A 21,405-nucleotide genomic window follows, 5' to 3' on the forward strand; every position below is an offset into this window, starting at 1 on the left:
TTTGTTTAATATGTGCATTGAAGGACATATCCTGATCAAAAATGACTCCAAGATTCCTCACAGTGTTACTGGAGGCCAAGCTAATGCCATCCAGAGTAAGTATCTGGTTAGACACCATGTTTCTAAGATTTCTAAGTAATTCTTTTCCCCACGTTACACACCCAATCTTAGGGCAAATCCCACTTTAACCCCAGATGATAAGAAAGCATTTTGACCTCCACACCCCAACAGGGGAAAAAAGACAAGGAAACAATCATTTATTTATTTTTACAGGGTTTTTACTTCAATTTTGAAACCATCAAATAGTCAAATAGTTACTCATTTGTCCCATTTTTAATTAGATTTCACATCAGACAGCAACATCAGTCTCATTCAACACCAACTTGCTTCACATTCATTCACAGAACAACAAAGTTCAACAGCATCAACACACCTACAAGACAAAATGAGACAGACTCACAGGCAGAGAAATAAAAGAGGAGACATTGAACTTTCGGCACTTTAGGAGCAAGTAGTAGAAATTAAAGCTGCACATGGTAAACGCTGACTATTTTCAGACTTATCTATGTCATCTTGAACAAGAAGAAACAAATAAATATAAAGTAACGTACATATTTCTTAAATATTACATCTTAAAATACAATCATATGACCTACATATACAACATATGTACCACCATCATGCAAAACTCACAGAAGAAAACAACAGAAAACAACAACGAAAGGCACCAGTTTGTAAAACTCAAACTAAAGACAAGAATTAAAGTGACTGCACTGCACAAAACCACAAAACAAAAAATATGTATATTCTTCATATTTCTTTAGTATCCTGGTGTCTGAATAAATATTATTTAGAATTTATTTTAGAATCTAATAGATTTTTTTTAATCATATATACTGTTATATTTCTAATATTTCCAAATATTTTAATAGAGCTTTTTCTGTGTATAATTAAAAAAATAGCAATAAAGAGAATAAATAAATACATTTTTGGTACCCAAGAAAAAATCACCAACAATAAAGGTTAAATTTAATACAAACATTAAGCACCAGTTTATAATATGACATAATGTTGATCAAAGATTTAGAACTAATGTCTTTATAATGGGATCTAAATTATTTATTCAGATTTAATAGCACAGTTCAAAGCCGATAATAAATTCAGGTTACCAGGTCGTCAGGAATCCCTTTGTGGAGAGTTTAATCATTATTCTGCTAATAAATGTAATGTAATATTATATTAGCAAATATTAACAAATCTTTGTTAATAACAGCTGATCTAGATCCTTTTCAACGGCAAACTCTGTTACACACTTCAATCTGTCAGAGAAGTTCTTTATAACCTAAACAGCCCAAACATTTAACACATTAGAGTAAATTCATGAAATAAATTAATAAAGCCATTTGTTACAACTCGCAAATTTTTTTTATCTATGGATAAAAATAATTATTATGTGTTAGCCAAAAATAAATGTTTGGATAAATATCAACATATCAATTTTTAATTCTATGATATTGCATCACCTTACTGCATTTTTAACCAAGCACTGTTATTGTTTTAAATACTTACTTCATCTTCCAGTGGTAAAATCATGCTGAATGCCACAGTAAAATGCCCTGTCTGCTGTGCTGCTGCACAGTGATACCTCAGCTATTTGAGTGTGTTAGGGGTCTCTTTGTCCTTTGGTCCCTTTTTCACTACTCTCTGAGCTATCCCATATGGCACGTGGCATGCCACTGTCCCCATTTCTGCCGCCCCCTCCACGTGAAACATTTGGTCGTCAAAGAAAATATGTGGCCTGATCTTCTCCAACATTGGGCCCTTGGGTGCCCCAGCAAGGAAGAGAGCTTCATCGATTTCCAGACCCCAGGATCGCAGCGTTTTTAGGGCTCTGGTACCAGAACTGGCTGCGCTCCGAGCCGTCACGAGGTATGTCCGGATGGGGCAGTCCATCCGCTGGCCTTTGCCGTAAAATTTCTTCTGGAGCTTTCCTAAAACCTCTAGAAAACCCTTAAGTGGCCCCTGCAGAAAGGACAGGTACAGTTAGGTAAACCTTGTTGCATGTATATGTGTCTCACTATACATTAAACACAGTGTAACTGAATTTAGGCCTGCTGAGCTCGATTTTAGCAGCTGGTTTCATAGTTAGACAACATTGTAACTACCAAGTTAGCTAGTTATTAAAAAAAACATTATTGAAAGAACAGGAAATACTTTGAATCAGGGGGACAAATTTATCATAGACCACTTGCATTTTTTCATCCATATTGGCAGCATACTAGCTTTTCTTTAGTCACTATAAAGAGCTCATGAACGCCTTTTTCAACAAACATTATTGTTACACTAAACCTATTTGGCCTTTTCTCAATAATCTCTTAGTTACTGCTTCATATAAGCTGAAATGTTTTTAGATAATGGCCTAGTCATAGTAACACATGCAAATGAATTTCCTGCTTAATCAGGGATTAGTGCCAGCAATTTGGTGTGCACATCCTCAGTTTTAGTAACAGATAATCTGACTTTTAGCCCAGGGTTTACAATAACAAATACAGTAATATAAAACCGATTTAAAAATAAGTTGGGACACTGTGTGAAATTTAAAAGCAAAACAAAAGAAAAAGCAGAATGTAATGATTTGCAAATTTCATAAACCCATTTTTCTTATTAGAATGACAGTCTGTAAATGTCTGGGAATCTTAGGAGAGCAGCTGCTGGACTTTTGGGAGAGGCATGTTTTCCCATTCTTATCTGACTGAGGATACTAGTTGCACAACAGTCCTGGATCTTCTTTGCCATATTTTTATTTCATGATGTGCCAAATGTATTCAGCTGGCGAAAGGTCTGAACTGCAGGCAAGTCAATTCAGCACTTCAGCAGGAAAAAGGCATCATCTGGATGGGAGCACATGTAGCTCTTCAGTCAGTTCCACAGGCACTAAACCAGCCCATACCAGAGATGCAGACTTTTGTGCTGATAACAAGCTGCGTGGTCCCTCTCTGCTTTAGTTCAGAGGAAGTGCTGTCCATGTTTTCCAAAAAGAATTTCAAGTTTCCATTTGTCTCACCACAGAGCAGTTTCCCACTTTGCCTCAGTCCATTTTAAATGAGCTTTGGCCCAGAGAAGACAGCAGGGATTCTGGATCATGCTCACATATGGCTTCTTCTTTGCATTATAGAGCTTTAACCTGCATTTATGGATCCACAGTGAACACAGTTCTCTGGAAGTGTTCCTGGGCTCATGGAATAGTTTCCATGACTGAATTGTGCCTGTTTTTAATGCAGTGCTGTCTGAGTGCCTGAAGATCACGGGGATCCAATATTGATTTTTGGCCCTGTCACTTGCACACAGATTTTTCCAGAGTCTCAGAATCTTTTGATGATATTATGTACGATATTATGCAGTTTTGTGTTGAGGTATTATTCTGAAATTGTTCCATAATTTTTAAACTGTTTTCTTGCAGATTGGTGAACTTCTGCCCATCTTTACTTCTGAGAAACTGCCTCTCTAAGATGCTCTTTTTATACCCAGCCTGTTGCCAATTAACCTGATTAGTTGCAAACATATTCCTTCAGCTGTTTCTTTTCAGCACCACTTATTGTTCCAGCTTTTGTTGCCACTGTACCAACTTTTTGGAGACGTGTCTCTGCCATCAAATTCTAAATGAGCTCCTATTTTCCATGAAATAATAAAATGTCTCAATTTAAACATTTGATATGTTTTCTATGCTGAATAAATATGGGTTTGTGAGATATGCAGATCATTGCATTCTGTTTTCATTTACATTGTACATTTATTTAATTTAAGGGGGGGGGGGGGGTATGTTGTAGGTGCACTTTTAGAAGAAGTGAGCTCAGTGTCTCTTTCCTATCTTTACTTAATGCATTATATTACCATTGGAAAATATCATGATTTGTATATTGTACATGATCTAGAGGCTTGTTTTCATGCGCCTTCTCATGCTCAAAGAACTTATCCAGTCCGTGGGCCTTGTAAATGCGTTCAGACTCATCTGAGAAGAGGACGGCATCGCCATCAAAGGCAACGCGAAGCTGAGTGTCCGACACTTCCTTCATCTTCTCTGGAGTGAACATGATGGCTGCTGCTATACCTGGTTCACATATGGTTTTCCACAGATGTTATATTTGACAGAAGTTATCTTTGAAAATAAGGTGTAAACATGAAAAATTCATCATCACACAGCACAGACTGTCTCTAGCTTTTTTTTCTTTAAGGTGCTCTCAGTAAGAGAACCAGGTTGTGTACCCACCTTCCTCCAGAGCTTCACGAACCTTGGCAGGATCAGCAGACAGGTATAGATTAGTGTGGTAGGCCTTCAAGTATCCTATGGGACTATTTCCTCCAGTCATACAAAAGCGCTCAATAAACAGCTCTGCAGAAAGGAGGAATCAAAGGTTTAGCAGGCAGTCACAATGTGCATAAAACTGATCATAGCTGATAATTACACGAGAGATCACCATCAGGGTTACAGTGTATCTCCTACAGAAGATAAGAAAATAATAATGGGGCACTTTAAAGACAATGAATGCTTTGTTTCCATTTTTCTCCTCTTATATTTCCTTATATATGATGATACAAGAAAATGCTAAACTTCTTGAAGTCCACATGAATAGTGTGTGCATAGCTGGTGAATTGTAGTGTAGTGCAAAAACTTTGAGTGTGTGCTGTCACAAAAAAATTAAACAGGCATGTGGACATCTGCACAAACCCTTGTTCTCACCATCTGATGCTGAAATTTACACCACTCAGATCCAAGAGGAGCCGAGCACACTTGTGAACACTGAAACTAAAACACCTTTCTGAAGGGTCTGAAGAGTCTGGAAAGTGAAGCAAAGTCCCTTAAAAATTTCATTATTTTAATGGCCACCAGGGGGCGATAGCTGTTTTGCAAAAAGACCTCTCACAGAGCAGTGAGAAAAACAATGAAAACTGTCCACTGTCACTGTTTGTGCTTCTTATGCTGTGTTTTGTTTTGTTTTTTAATCTTTCATGATTTTTTCTTGCTTCTTCCCATCATTGTGAACTGTCCTCTTCAAGTGAGCTTTTTATTCAGTCAGAAATCTACCTATGCAGAGGGTACTCCTCATCAGGCTACAAGCTGTCAGCATAGGTTGCATAAACAATACACTCTGTGTAGCAAATTACCTATGTAAATGGACATAAATACTGTACCATGAAGCCAGGTGAGGAGAAGCCAGTGCTGCAAAAGTGGACATTTGGGGAGGGGTAGAAGGTTAAGGAGACAGGAGCTGAAACAGCTTCCTTCAGACATGGGCTGAACATTAAGGGCCAGCATAAGATAAATATTTATTGTTTGTGAATTATGCAAAGCTACTTTAGTGGAAACCAAGAACTGTGGAGTTGGGCCTGAGAAAAGTGGTCCCTTTCACTTAAGGAAGAGTAACATTTAGCTGCAGAACAAAATCCTGTGGAGGCAGAGTAAGGAAAGGAAGGAAAAGACTCAGAATGCCCTGACAGAAAAAGGAAAATCCACTTTCAGTCATTTTTTCAGATTTTTTTTAAGTGAGGGCAGGAGGTGCTGAACTACTGCAAAGAGCCAAGACCAAAACTCCCACCACTTGTTACTGGGGTCATATTATGGTGTTGGGATCATGAGAAGGAATCCCACTATAACCACTGCTAGTCCCTGTTTATCCAGAAGGACTTCTTATACTGAGTGCAGTAAAAGTCTGTTGACAGGCTTCAAACAGGAAGATTCTTAGATTACAGCCAGTTCCTTTTCTCTTCTCGTTCACTCTGTCCCTGTTTTCCTTTTATTTAGTCAACAGAGGATACTGGGATGGCTTGAGGAGACTTTGTGAGCACACTTTCATGTCCGTGTGACCTGGGAAGGACTTGGGTCATAAAGTCATGAACAGTGTGGGAACAGAGAAGGCCAGCTGTGGAGAGCAGCTGGAGAGTGATGAGTCAACACCATTGGTCTCTGTGTATGTCAGAACAGGGACTTGTACTGTTTACTCACAGAAAAAAAACATGTTTTTTTTTATCATTTCAAAGTTCAGTTTTTGTGAAGAGCTAAGCAAGAATTTCTCAAACATATTTAACAAGCAAAAGGTTGATGGTTTAATTCCAGCGAGACACAAATCCTCTTTGTTGTTGTGTAGGGAAAGGTGTAAAAACTCAAATCAAAAGTGCAAAGCTACCTGCTGTGACAAAAGTAGCCTTTATTTTGTTAAAAGCTACTTTCAGCAGCAGTTTTCTTGCACGTTTAATGCCTAGGGTGGTGCTTCATGCAGCTGGGTGGTGTATTTTATTTTGGGCTGACTGAGAATTAAACTACAGACCACTGGGGGTGATACCTGTGGTTGCAAAATTATTTCCAGTCCTTAAATTCCTGTGGGAAAACAGCCCTCAGCCTGAGCTCGGTAAAAAGAATTACTGTACCTCTCTTATTGTAAGGATCTGAGGTGTGGGGTTTTAGTAAATTGGACCAAATTGTTATGTTTCATAAGAAATTCTTAAAAAAAATTTACTTAGAGTTAAAAAAAAAAAAGGGCAGTCTTTGGGTTAATATTAGTACACAAAAGAATGATACATTTGTTGGGTTATCTTATCTTAAAAAACAGCTTTCCAGTTCTGTGTTTAGATTACTTAAAGATATGTATGACAAGAGGTTTTCAAATAAAGATGGGTGTCAGAGTCAAAGATTATTTTAGATCATTGTGATTTTATTGATGCTTATATATGTATAAGCAGAAATGGTTCGGAGGAATTCAGAATAATAGGTTATGTTCTAATTATTGTTATTTTAAACCAGAAAATTTGTTGGAAAATTATCTTGTCCATGATCATATAACTTTTCCTAAATTTTAATGTGGAAATCTTCTCCCCATATCCGAAGGTTGTCTTGCAGTTAATGTAGCTCAGGCCACATTTAATGGTTTTACCATGAGTGCTGTAGGTGATGAATTATGTACTTGTTTGTGCATTCTTCAAAAGTCAATGTGAAAAGCTTTTGAAACGTTTTTTCCATTGCTCAAACTTATTTACATTTTCTGGAGAATGAAACAATATTGTCTAATTTGATCAAATTTATTAGAATAATTTTATATTAATTCCAATAATTTTCTGTAAATTTCTTCTTTCTCGTACCAAAATGAATAACTCCCTTCATATATTTCTGTTTCAGCTGAATTCCTTTCACGGATTTTCTTTGTACATATTGCAGATTAATATCTGATTATGGATCTCTATTTAACTTTTTATATATACTCTTTTTGTATATATTCTGCTAATATGCAACTAACAGTGTTAAACTTATAACTTTTAATTTTTAATTGTACTCTCATACAAAAGGGATCATTTTAGGGTTAATAAAATTGATTGATTGAAAATTGATTACATCAACACTCTCCTGATGAATTTATAGGCTCAGTCACTTATTTCAGTCATACTGGATAAAACATTAAATCTAACAGTTTGAAATTACTCACACATATGCATAGTTACATATTTATATAAATGTATTTATTTATATAAAAAGTCAATTAAAACTGGTAATAGGATGTGGTTAGTTTGTGATATTAATCTGACCTAAATTTACTTGTATTGAAGTTTGTGTCCCAGTGACAAGTGGGTCACATATTAACATTAGCACTTTACATATGACTGGGTTGTATTAGCCATTTAAAGCAAACACCCTGTGTTGTTTATGTTTTTGAATCAAATTTTCAAGGAAATACGTCACTTTCTCTTGGAGTTTGGTGAGAGTGAAGACAGGCTTTTAGCCAGGAAAGTTTCACAGGCCAGCCCATCGGATGACCGAGGGGAGGGGGGGCCCATGGGATTTTCTGGTTTTTAAGTGACTTCAGGAACCACTGCTCTAGAGGTTTTGCAACAGGCCCTAACAAACCAGCTGGTGATGTCATGGAAGCTGTGTTGATCTTTGATAGTGCTTATTTTATTAGTCTGTGTCTGTGCATGGGACCCATACAGTCTATGGATGCAGCTTGCAGTTAACAAGGTAACAAGCTTTTCAGTGTTCTGTGGAAAGTGCCAACAATCCTATTTCCAGTTTTGTTACACCACTTTTTTCAGATATTCCAGAGAGTTTTAAAATTGTTTATTTAACTTGAATACATGAATATTTCCTCACATATAAGAAATATTTGATTTCTGTACCAAGAAATTCTGAACAAATCTGCGCACATGGAGTTTTTAGGTTTTGGAGGAAAAAAGAAAGCATTCAAAAGTTTCTAATTTTAGCAATTTATTCCAGTATTCTTCCAATAGATTTTCATCATATTTTCCATAGATACACTCTATGGACAGCAGTCTTGGGTTATCTGCACCTTAGGGGCTGCCCAGCCTCAGAAACCCATGCCATGAAGCTCCTGGCACACAGTTTTTGTGCTGATCTTAATACCAGAGTTGGTTTGAAACTGTGCAGTTATTGAGTCAGAAGAGCACTGCTGATTTTCACACAGTATCCCCCTCAGCATTCAGCATTAGCTTTATGTAATCTGCCACTTTGTGTCTGTGTTGCTGTGGTTCCTAAATGCTTCCAATTTGTAATAATACAGTGCCTCTTGGAGTTAATGGTGGAATATCAAAGAGTGATGACATTTAAATTCACTTAATTCAATTTTATTTATATAGTGCCAAATCACAACAAATAGTCACCTCATGGAGGTTTATGTTGTAAGGTAATAACCCAACAATCAGACGACCCCCTATAAGCAAGCACTTGGTGACAGTGGGAAGGAAAAACTCCCTTTTAACAGGAAGAAACCTCAGACAGAACCAGATTCAGGGAGGGGCAGTCATCTGTCACAACTGGTTTTGGCTGAGGGGAGAGCTACGGGACAAAAGACATGCTGTGGAAGAGAGCCAGAGATTAATAATAATTGATGATCAAACGCAGAGTGGTGTATAAATCCAAACTGATTTCTTGTACTGCTGGCATTCTATTACAACACCAGGTTCAAGTTCACCGAGCTCTTTAGAATGACCCACAAATGTAAGTAAGTAAAGTAAGTAAGTAAAAATGTATTTGTATAGCACATTTCAGCCGCAAGGCAGTTCAAAGTGCTTTACATCATAGGAACATCAAACAAATGTGCAGTAAAATCATTAAAAGCATTAAAAGCATCAATCAATCAATAACACAGTAAATCATCAAAACATCAGAATCATCACACAAAATCCTTAAACCATCAAGCAGATACACTTGATAATAATAGGGAGATGGTCAGTGTGTAATAAGATATTTTGTTTAGAGCAGCTTCCACCCAGGTTTGTTTGCTGACTACTAATCAAAGGCAGCTCTGAACAGGTGGGTTTTCAGCCTTGATTTAAAGGAATTTAGTGTTTTGGCTGTTTTTAAGTTTTCTGGGAGTTTGTTCCAGATTAAAGGTGCATAAAAACTGAAAGCTGCTTCTCCATGTTTGGTTCTGGTTCTGGGAATACAAAGTAGACTGGAACCAGAAGACCTGAGTGTTCTGGAGGGTTGATACGACGATAGTAAGTCTTTAATGTACTGTGGTGCTAAACCGTTTAGCGATTTATAAACTAATACAAGTATTTTAAAATCTATTCTCTGGGCTACAGGTAGCCAGTGTAAGGAGCATATAACCAGGGTGATATGCTCTATTTTTCTAGTCTTGGTGAGAACACGAGCAGCAGCATTTTGGATTAGCTGCAGCTGTCTGATTGATTTTTTTGGCAGACGATACTGTTGCAATAATCAATGCGGCTAAAGATAAATGCATGGATGAGTTTCTCTAGACATTAGTCCTTTAATTCTAGAAATATTCTTCAGGTGGTAGAAAGCCGACTTTGTAACTGTTTTTATGTGTCTCTGAAGGTTCGGGTCTGAGTCCATTACTACACCCAGATTTCGGGCCTGTTCACAGGTTTCTAAATGTAGTAGCTGAAGCTGCGCTCTAACTCTTGATTGTTCCTCTTTAGGTCCAAAGATAATAACTTCAGTTTTGTTTTTGTTCAGCTGGAGAAAGTTTTGGCACATCCACACATTGATTTGTTCCAAGCATCTGTTCAGTGCTTGGATAGGTTCTGAGTCACCTGGTGATAACGTGATATAGAGCTGTGTGTAATCTGCATAGTTATGATAACTAATATTATTACTTGTTATAATCTGAGCTAGTGGGAGCATGTAGATATTAAATAGAAGGGGTCCCAGGATTGAACCTTGGGGTACTCCACATGTGACTCCTGTTCGCTCTGAAAAGAAATTGCCTGTTGACACACAGAAGTTCCTGCTCTTTAGGTAGGATTTGAACCAGTTAAGCACTGTGTCTGAGAGTCCGACCCAGTTCTCCAGTCGCTTTAGTAATATATCATGGTCAATAGTGTCAAGGCAGTATGTATGTATGTAAAGGAAGACTGCATGGAGAGGTGCTTGATTTCACATACCTCTGGCAATGGGACTGAAAACACCTGAATTCAAAGATTAAGAGGTACACTTTTGTCCATGTAGTGTGTGTAGAATTGATACTGTCACACAAAGTGCTTATCAGTGATGTGCACACTGAGATTGGTTAGAAGCAGCACTTATTGACTGCACCAACACTGGACTGTCTCTTTTTTCTACAGACAAATAGTTACATAACCAAGTAATTTTAGTTCCACACATACGTTCCACACTTTGCACCTTTAAAGGTCTTGTTAAAAAGATGATTGCTGAAAGAGGACGGGTAAAAAGACATGTCACCTATGTGCCCCTGGAACTCACGGTGGTGATTGATGGTGTTGATGAGTCTTAGGCCTACGTTTGCATGGTTGTTGGTCATGAGCACAACATCAAAGAGCTCCTCGCTCTCAGGGTACAGCTCCCTCAGTTTAGTGTTCACAGCCTCCAGAGCCTGGGAACATGAGCAAACAGATTTCAGTTATGAAAAGGATAATACTGTATCTCTGCAGTGGGATGGAAATGAGTGTGAATGTGTTTGAGTGGGTTTGTGGTTATGCTTTGTATTCAACCACCACCTCCATAGACACGATCTAACAATGACAACAGGGAATCTCTCTGCATTAGTGTGTGTGTGTGTGTGTGTGTGTGTGTGTGTGTGTGTGTGTGTGTGTGTGTGTGTGTGTGTGTGTGTGTGTGTGCCTGTTTCTCCACCTCCTTGTCTTCCTAGTCTCTGACCTTGACAAAGGAGAAGGCAGGTCCGGGGCTGAACGGCTCTGTTTCATGCTCCACTTGGTACTTCATGTACTCCTCCATGCCTTGCTGTTCATAGATCTGTTGCTCCTTCTCCATGTTGAAGAGGACTCGAGATGACACAGCGATGGTGATGGCATTTTCAGGTTTGGGCTGGAGGATGGGGGGTTAAAAATATTTCATTCTGAATGAGAGGAGCTGCGATTGTTACCCAATTGGGTAGAGAGCTGCGTTTTTTTTTTTTTCCTAAATGTAGGCACACAGTATATTATAATTTTCTGAGAAAAAAATATAAGATACTGATGAAACCTTTACTAATTAACTGATTTTAATGCAAGCAATACAAGCAGAACTGCCCCTGCCTGCATGCAACAGTAGATAAAATAAGTGAGCTGGTGTGACAGAATAGAAGTGACAGCGTGATATAACATAGTGTCCTCTGAGCCACACCAGGAGGGTTGACACCTGTTAACTCTTCAGAGGCCAAGACCCTTTAAATTGCTCGTATAATCTGAAAAGTTTCCTTTTGTGTTTATCAGTCCACCAAACTTGGAAAGAGAAGTATTGTCAAACCTTTTAACTTAAATGATATCACAAAGAGATGCACAGGATGAAAAATTACTCAGACTACTGAAAAAGTATTAATCAAATCATAACATATTTTGATAAGACTCACAACTTAGACAAGGCGATGACCACGGCCTTATACCTATGCTTTGGAGGAAAGTGAAAAACAAAAAAAGAAAAAACAGAATTGTGTATTCTCCTTAGGGTTAGGGTTAGGGTCAAGGTTAGGGTTAAGGCAGGTTAAGGTCATCACCAATGATGACTTGGACCTCACCGGGTGAAATCTCATTTCATGCCCTCCATGAAAAAAAAAATCCAAATGAGGTCACTTTACTGACCTGAAACAAGACCCATCTGTACCTTACTCAGTCTCCAGGCAACATGGTACAGCCTTGCTGTGCCTCCTATCCTATCCCATTTCACTCAGCTGCATTACTATGTGCTTTTATTTTCAGTTAACTGAAGGCTATAAATGATGCAGCACTAACTGGCAGGCCTGTTTTAACCCTCCCCCTGTTGTTGATAAAGTTGAGAGGCTCTGTGTGTCTGTTCTCTGTCATTTGACATCCATCAGGTGACATAACTCTCAGACATTGCAGCCTTGAATAGTTAACATAAATCTGTCTTGGCTAATAAATAAGAGTAAAATTAATGCATTTTAATTTCAACTCTATATATATCCGTGAGAAGGATCACTTAAAACTGTAGGTGTGAATGGATGCTATAATCAGAAGTGCGTACAGATACTCACTGGTTTAGGTTTCCTGGTGGGAGTCGATGGCCTCAAAACTGTCCTAGCATCTTCCCAAGAGCCTCGGCTGCTGTTGCCTCCATTTTTGGTGAAATCTTGTCCACTGACGGTCAGAGTTTGACCGTTGTTTAGACTCATCTTACCACTGTGGCTCACACTCTCATCCAGGAGTCCTAGCGTTCTCCCCCGATCGCTCACTTTTCTGGACTCCTTCTCTCTCTCTTTGGCAAGAGTTCCCAACAAAGTCCTTACTCACTCTTGCCCATTTAGAATTTAAATGCAGTCCTTCTGCACTCAAGAGATGAGATCAGTCTGACTGCTGCAGCTGCAGAGGCACTTAGCTGTATGCTGTAATAAGGCCGGGCAGCAGTGAGATGTTGCAGGATGAGGATGGAGAGAGATTCAGGAAAAGACTAAATTCAAGCTGTAAGCACTTCCCTTTATCTGTAGCATCATGCGTATTATGACATCCTTGTTCAGCTCTTCCTTGCTTGTCTTTCCTCTCTCTCACACACACTACTGACTTCAAGCCATTTTGCATCCTCCTCCTCTTTTTAACCCATTCAGTGTCTTAACTTCCTGGAGCAGCACTACAGCACGTGAGTATGTGTGTGACAACTGCTTGTTGCTCCCTATTGGATGAAGCATGCTGGTGGGTCAAAGCAGGGATGTGTCACGATGCTTGAAATATAGCCCTCCTCTCCTAACAGATAGGGCTGTGATTATTGTTACTATTATTACAATTATTAGTGTTGTGTATTATCATATAATTTTATTAGAGCAATTAGGCACATTGTATCCCATGTGCCTTCCGCTCACTAATATTTCATTCTCCTGCTCAGCAGTGTGGGAAATGGAGTCCATCCTGGGTCATTTACTTCCCCCTGTGCTTTTACAAACAATGCCTTCTTGCCTCCTCCCCATTTAGTCCCTTGAGGATATTTCCATAGATTGAATTACAAAGCCACAGTCCCAGTTTCCAGGCAACGGCCACAGAGTCAGACAGGCTGGGACTCCACCACATCTAGAAGATCTGATTGGCTATGGCAACGTAAGATGGCAGTAACCCCCCCCACACACCAAAAAAAAAAAAGAAAAAATGGCATCACTCAAAGAACCAGGCAGGTGATGGAGGAAACAAAGATGAAAGTGCACGTTGTGCTTTGAAGAACATTAATGCATTATTAATAGTGTTAGCTGTGCTTTTATTGGCAGCAAACAGGCAATTTAGCAGCTAAAGATGGTTCTGGGAAGACGATACTGAGCAAGGCATCCATGCAGGGACTCAAGGAATAAAAGGAAAAATAGAGCCTCCACCTAACGTGCACCTATTGGATACAACTGCGTGCATGATGGCTGTCTTTAAATATCTGTCAGAAATACAAAGGTAATGAGGATGGACTGTTGACTTAGAGGAAAAAAATACATGCACATATTTGCTAACGCATTAAAACATCTGATTTAGACATTTTAAATGTATTTATGTGTTAAATTTGTGTTGTATTTTCTGAGAACTCACAACAAAAACTGCACATTGGGGTTGATTACATTTAATCTTTCCTATACTGCAGCACACACTGTGGCCCCAACAGGATAATATACGTGTTGCTGTGACCACACACTCTCCGCCACATACCAGACACAAAGAGCTTTTGTTCACTCTATTGATTCAAGACAGCTAATGGATTTCGTTTTTGTGTGTGTGTGTGTGTGTGTGTGTGTGTGTGTGTGTGTGTGTGTGTGTGTGTGTGTGTGTGTGTGTGTGTGTGTGTGTGTTTGTGTGTGCGTGTGTGCATAGCCTTAAACGTATACATGTTCACTTAGGTATTTACACGTTTGTAGACATGTCAGAGATCAAGTAAAGAAGTAACTCGTCAAAATGAGAAGATGTAAAGAAAGCAAATCCAACACTAACACTGCTAATTCAACTTCATATTTCTTACATTATGTTTATTGTTTTCGAAGGTTTAGCTAATTTAACTTCTATAGCTTTGCATTTTTCAAACTCAAATGACTTTGACTAATTATTCATAAAAGAATTAGTATTAAATTGAAACAAATTTCCAGGCAGGAGGGAAAGTATATATTTTTAAGTTGCACCACCTTTAAAGGATTGCCAACCTATCTGTCCATTTGCCTCCACTTATCCTGTTCAGAGTCACAGAGGGGCTGGAGCCTATCTCAGCTGTCATAGGGCAAGAGGCAGGGTACACCTGTGCCGGTCACCAGCCTGTCACAGAATCACCAATTAACCTCAGTAACAGCAAGTCTTTGGAAGGAAACCAGAGTACCCGGAGAAAACCCACACAAACATGGTGAGAACATACAAACTCCCAGTTAACACAAATATCTAATCAGCCAATCACATGGCAGCATTTGAATGTATTTAGGCATGTAGACATGATCAAAATAATGTGCTGAAGTTCAACCCAAGCATCAGAAACCTTTTTTTCCCCATTTTGTGTCTTTTAGCGTGGCGTGTTGCTGGTACCAGAGAAGCAGTATTTCAGAAACTGCCGATCTAGTGGGATTTTCCCACACAGCCATCTCTAGGGTTCACAGAGAACATAAAAAGAAAAAGAAGAAATATCCAGTGAGCAGTCTTGTTGATGTCACAGGTCAGAGGAGAGTCGCCAAACTGCTTTAAGGTGATAGGAAGGCAGCAGTAACACAAAGAGCATGAAAGTAAGCATCCATCCTGCATTGTATCAACAGTTCAGGCTGGTGGGTGCTGGAAAGACGTGAAGGATATTTTCTCTGCACACTGTGGGCTCCTTAGTACCAATTAACTATTGTTTAAGCACACCACAGCTTATCTGAGTATTGTTACTGACCATATGACCACAGTGCCATGGCTGATGGCTGTTTCCAGCAGGATAGTGTGCCATGTCGCAAAGCTGGTTTCTGGCAGATTCATTCAGAGACAAACTAATAAATGTGCAGCAACTGTGTGATGCTGTCATGTCAACATGGACCAAAATCTCCAACAGCTGAAGGGAGGGGCATCTAACGCTGTACTAGGTGTACCTAATAAAGTGTCAATAAAAATAGATTGGTACCTAAGCCAAAACAATAACGTCACTACCACAAAACTGTTGGACCCTAAGTTGGACATCAGTTGCTGTGAGAGGGGCCAACTTTAGAAAGGATATTCTTCAATAAATTACCCAAAGCGTCTGGCACATAGCGTCAGGTAACACTTGGTTCTTAAACCAGCTGAGAGGGGACAGGTTCTCAAAGGCACCAAGGTAACAGTGCAAGACTCATGCAAGAAGCAGCAGCCAGAAATCCCTGCCAAGATATGCTTGGATCAAGAGTGGAATTGCTGACTTTTTGATTGGAATGTAGCCACCAGGCCCAACACCATGTCCTGCAGGACTGATAATTTAAAGTAATTTCTTTACAATGAGGGAAAAATAACATGCAGTACGTCACATCAGTTGTCCTTTCACAGTAGCAAAGACAGAAAAATATGAATTTAACCATTAAGTTTAATTAGGAAAATATGCCTGAAAACTTGACATTTAAACATTCTCTTCATTTGCATATGCGTGCTTTATTTCTCCTAATTATACTAGCCACAAAAGGCTCTGCGCCAGCCCTATAGCTGAATTGGAAAAAAGAAATGAGTGCAGAGATGTCAGCAACATCAATCATTTCTTTGCATTTGACGCTCACATCCACTAGAGTGTAGTAGAGGCTTAGTGAGCCTCTCAGCGTGCTCTGACTACTTCACAGTTCCATTCATCTTTTAGGGTGCTATAAACAGAGGATGTGAAACAGAAACTTTACAAGTGTGAGAGAGGAAGTTGTTAAACTGTAATGCCTCAGTGTCTTAAACTTTGGAAGTGTAGCTGTAATACCTGTTGTTAAGAGGCATTTTCAGTCCTTAGTACTATTATTATTTCCCAACAACTATAGTCTTGGGAAAATAACCCAAATAAAGGAGAATATGTTCCATAAAAGAAAAGCTAGTAAAATGTAACAATAAAGTTTTGCATAAGGCAAAGTCCAGAGTCTACAATTATGTTTTCCTTTGTGTTATTATATGAAACTCTTAGGGGGTTAACAGGACATGGAGACAGTTGGGCCGCACCCACTGAGCTGATTTGAATAACGCCAGCATTTGGCCTGAGGCTCACAAGAGCCAGCCTTTCTTCATACCGGCTGTTAAACCAATCCCCGCCTCATGCACCCTGTAGTGGCGGGAAATGTTAAAGAGGACACAGAAACACAGAAATAGAAATAAAGAGGGAGACTAGGCTTGTACTAGCTGGACTCTGTACCTTTATTTGTCCTGAAAACCTGTCAGATACACCTCAGAAAAGAAACAGAAAGAAAGAAATCTGGAAGAAAAAGCAACATGCTGCTCCACCTCCATTTTTGGCGCGAGACTGCTACAGAGATAAAGCTCTCTTAGTGGTAGATTGTGGGTGGAGACAAAGAGAAGGCATGAGTGGAGCTGGGCAGAACAAAGAGAGTAGCAGCCCCGACTACCACCCCACCACCACCACCACCACCATCCCCTTACTCCTTATCAGGGCCCCACCCCCCAAACACAGCATGGAGGCTTGAGGCAAGCCAGATGACTATTATAACCTTAATCAGTCCTTCAAAGCAGCCACTCAGGCATGTTCGCCAGCACCAGATTCTTTGTTCTTACTGGGCTTTTATTTGGTTTTGGTTTCCTCCTCAATTTATATTTCTAAAACACACAGTCACACACATGCAGACATACTGTCATCACACACGAGTAGAGGACTTTCCTTCCTTTTACTGCTGCAAAAGTCTCCCACAATCGAGGTAATGAAGGCTGTTTGCTGAAATGACAACAAAGACCATCAGAGGAACCATACTGCACTTTTTCTGACTCCTAATTCTTCTGCATTTAAGTAAACACTATCTACCTTTATGTTATGAGCAATAAATAAATAAATAAATGCATATCACCAGTTCCTCTCACTTCCTGCCTCCTCCAATGGTTTCATCACAAAAACAGGAAGTCTACTCATGTGTTTCCTAGGTCTCAGTCTTTCACAAGCACACACTGGCCTATAGCGGGAAAGGGGAAAACAGGGTATTCATTATTACATAAGCTCTGCAGCGATGGTCACTTAGGCTCGATGACAACAGCAATCACATTCCGATGCGTGGCTGAAAAGAAGGAATTGTAACTATGCAAGACAAACAGAAGCATCTGCACGTTCTCCATCTGATAACACACACCGAGAGGATGTGCATGTGTGTTTGGATGTGTGTGCATTTTCATTCAAGCACTTTAATATATGCTGATGCAAAACACTGCATATTCAGCCTTACTTTGTAGTAACTGGTCAATGAATTGGCCTTTGCGTGGCAGTGGTGGGGGTGCTGATTACTGAAAGTCTGACCCAAGGAGCTAGAGGGGGGTAAAAGTTTTAGTGGTGAAGGTGGTGGGACAACAACTATCAGGTCTGTTGGGGGGTTAAAGGGGACGGGGGGAGGGGTAAAGCCCCTCTCGGAGTAGCTTTTGGGTAAATGGGGGTTGGGAGGGGTCGATGGCACTCAATGGGGCTAAATTCAAAAGATGCAGCAAGTGTCCCAACTTTAACTGAAGCAACCCTACACCACAGAGCCAAACAATGGAACATCTGCTGGCTGACAAAAGCTGGCCGTTTGCTGGGAGAGCAGCACTGGCTGTGTGTTGCTTCTCTGTGTGTGAAGCCCCTAGCAGTGGCAACAGGTTTGAACATATTCCTGAGATACTTGACATTATCTCACTTCCTCTGAATAAAGTAGATTTTTTTTCACTTGCTTTTAAAAGCATAAGGTGTTTTTTAAAAGTATTTTTAAGTGTAGAGCGAGTTGAGGCTGGTGGTCTGGGAAGGTCCCAGATGGGGAGTTTACTGGTGTGTTAGGCTTTGAAGTATCTAAGTTGTGTGTGAGTAAACTGTCTGTCATGGCAGATTGGTACCTTCAGTTTGAGTTTCAGATCAAAGCTAAAAACATTACTTAAATGTAGTAATTTAATCAATTCATTTATTTACTCATGTTTTCGTTTGATGGGCCACTTTAAACACAGGAGTGAGTCTGTCTTCTTTAGAAGACAATAAGAGCAGACATGGAGCAATAACAATATTAACTTGGAGTTCCGATTGTGTCAGCTTGAAGAATGAAAGCATTTCTTCTGTATGTAAAGTATTTACTCTATTTCTTTAGCTCCCTTTTTGTTTTCCACCGACTGAGGAAAAGTTCTGTCTCCCTCAATACGTGTCAACTTGGGCACTTCCTTTAGTGTATTTTCACTTGTAGTAGACTCTCTGCCGTCCTGTGAAAACGTAAGTACACCTAATCATTCAGTAGCTTGTAGAACTACCTTTAGCAGTAATAACTTGAAGTAATTGTTTTCTGTATGACTTTATCAGTCTATCACCTTGTTGTAGGGGAATTTTAGTCCACTCTTCTTTACAACATTGCTTCAGTTCATTGAGGTTTGCAGGCATTCATTTATGCACAACTGCCTTAAGGAAATATATCTTGATTCTTTTCTTTTTCAGCCATTCTGCTGTAGATTTGCTGCCGTGCTTGGGATCATTGTCCTGTTGCATGATGCAGTTTGGTCCGAGGCTTACCTGTCAGACAGATGGCCTCACATTTGACCCTAGAGTACTTTGGTACATAGAGCAGTTCATGGCCACCTTAATGATTGTAAGGTGCCCAGGTCTTGTGGCTGCAAAACAAGCCCAGATCATCACCGTGCTTGACAGTTGATATGAGATGTTTGTGCTGATATGCTGTAATTGGTTTTCATCAACTGTGGTGCTGGGAATTATGGCCAAACATCTCCACTTTGGTCCTGTCTGTCCAAAGGACATTGTTCCAGATGTCTTGTGGTTTGTTCAGATGAAACTTTGCAAACACAAGCTGTGCTGCTGTGTTCTTCTTAAAGACAAGCAGCTTCTCCTGGCAGCCCTTTCAAATAAGCCATACTTGTTCAGTTTTTCTAATTGTCCTGTCATGACATTGCATTGCATGACATTGCACCCCCATGACATTTCTCTGAGCATTACACTTTGGGGTGAATTTGCTGTGAAGTACACAATTAACCATCTAGTGAAAGCACTCACTGAGTCTTTGGTTAAAAATAGCTGCATGCCTCATTTAAATGTAACACTGACAAGTGAGAGTTCATCAAAATGGTAAATTTGCAGACAGCAAAACTAAAACAAGTGGCTAAAATGTGCCAAAGCAGTCAGAGATCACAAAGCCTTCAGTCTCTCATATCAGCAAGTAAACCCTTTTGCATTAAAATAACAATTTGAGCAGCATTACAAGCACACACTGTGCTTGTTGCTTGCCTTCTAGAATACAGTGGACTGTTAATTACAAGCTAACTATGCAGAAGTTAAACTCAGCACAACTAAATGTAGAAAGTCTTGGCTGAAAACACATGCCAAAGAATTACAGCATCTGCACAGAGCCACACAAACAGGAACTCAACAAGAAATTATAGGCTGTCAATAACCAGATTTTATTCCATTGTCAAAGCATCATTTGAGAGCTGTCTGTCTTGTAATATGTTACAAATTTTGGACAGCTGTATCTCAGGTCACGTCTGCATGTGTATAGGGAGTAGTTGTGCTGATGACGGGCTGCCAAGGAGAGGGCGATGCTGCCGTAGTTACTGTCAAGCCTAAAGCTCCCTCTTCAGCCAAAGACATTGTAACAACAACAACAATCATAGTAATAATTTAGCAACATTAAAAAACAAAGTTACAAGGTGCTTTACACCAGCAAAAAAACCACAATAAAAATAAATGTCATAGCATCATTTGAGATCTCAGCAAGATTAAATAATTAAAAATAAATTAAATAAATGTGTTACATTTAAACAAATACCATCTTGTAAAGAATAAAAGCAAATTTTAAATGTACATTAAAAAGAGGTCACTAAATAAGCTTTCCTGAGTCTGAAAGCTGAGAAACAGAAACAGATTATTCATATTTTCTAACACAAAATGTCTAACTTTTCCTGAGTATCCCACCTTAATTGGCTGCCTTATTAGTATCAGCTTATGTACAGTATTAGTGACGCGCTGGTTTGAGATAAATTGGGCAGTCATTAACACCCGGGTCATAGAGTTAGTGGGAGCTGCTGATGGCTCACGCAGTGTGATGTTTGAAGACCTTTTGATGAGTTCATTATAATCAGAGCTGTGGTGAGTCTGGGCCCAGATGGCAGTAGAGTTCACACTAACAGGATTAAGATAAACCCCAGATTAGATTATTACCCTCCCAAATTTATGCTACTAACCCATAACAGAGCAGATACAGATGGGTGACAAATTAAAGCAAAAACCTTGCATGCTTGCAGATAACTCTGTTACTATGTGAGAGTGCATTTTACCGCCATGGTTTGGGCTACTTTGCCCCCTTAGACAAAAGTATCACTGTAAATCATTTTTATCTTGATGGGATTAGTCTCTTCTTGAGGCATAACTGCAAGGAAGAATCCCTGCAGCTACTGTAGCTACTCTGGTGGCCCAGCATCCTTATTTTTTCTGGTAGTTTGTCACCCTTCAGCTGTTTGCTGAGGAGGGTAGTTAAAGTGTTTGTGGAGCCGAGTCAAAAGTCATAACAAGAGCCTTCCAAACTGCTGTTCTGCACAACAGGTGCTGCGCAGAAACCTGCGACACCTATTTGTGTTCATTTGGTTTTAGAGCAAGTCCATTTATTGGACTGGTTTGACACCACTAAGCTGGAGCCAGATGCATTGGGATAAACGAGCATACACGGTCTGTTCCAACTGAATCATCACTGTTATGTAACACTGGCCTCAGGAAGGAGAGGGAGAGAAACCAAGCCTCGGAAGACTGACCTAGATCAGCAGCTAGATATATAAGTACCTGAAGGAAGGGGGGGGGGGGGCTGATTGGGACAGAAAGAC

General features: G+C 39.6%; 1 protein-coding gene across 1 annotated transcript; it reads right to left on the reverse strand.

Moving 5' to 3' along the window:
• Positions 1–280: 280 nt before the first annotated feature.
• On the reverse strand, positions 281–12,917 carry LOC115772589 (cytosolic 5'-nucleotidase 1A-like). The gene is made up of 6 exons (XM_030718924.1): positions 12,480–12,917; positions 11,147–11,314; positions 10,733–10,862; positions 4,268–4,390; positions 3,924–4,108; positions 281–2,022 (listed from the first exon to the last, which is right to left on the reverse strand). Exons 1-6 carry the CDS (start codon positions 12,615–12,617, stop codon positions 1,651–1,653), a joined length of 1,116 nt encoding a protein of 371 aa, XP_030574784.1. The 5' UTR covers positions 12,618–12,917; the 3' UTR covers positions 281–1,650.
• Between the last annotated feature and the right edge of the window lie 8,488 nt (positions 12,918–21,405).

Source organism: Archocentrus centrarchus, chromosome 22 (genome assembly GCF_007364275.1).
Source record: "Archocentrus centrarchus isolate MPI-CPG fArcCen1 chromosome 22, fArcCen1, whole genome shotgun sequence".
NCBI classification, from domain to species: domain Eukaryota; kingdom Metazoa; phylum Chordata; class Actinopteri; order Cichliformes; family Cichlidae; genus Archocentrus; species Archocentrus centrarchus.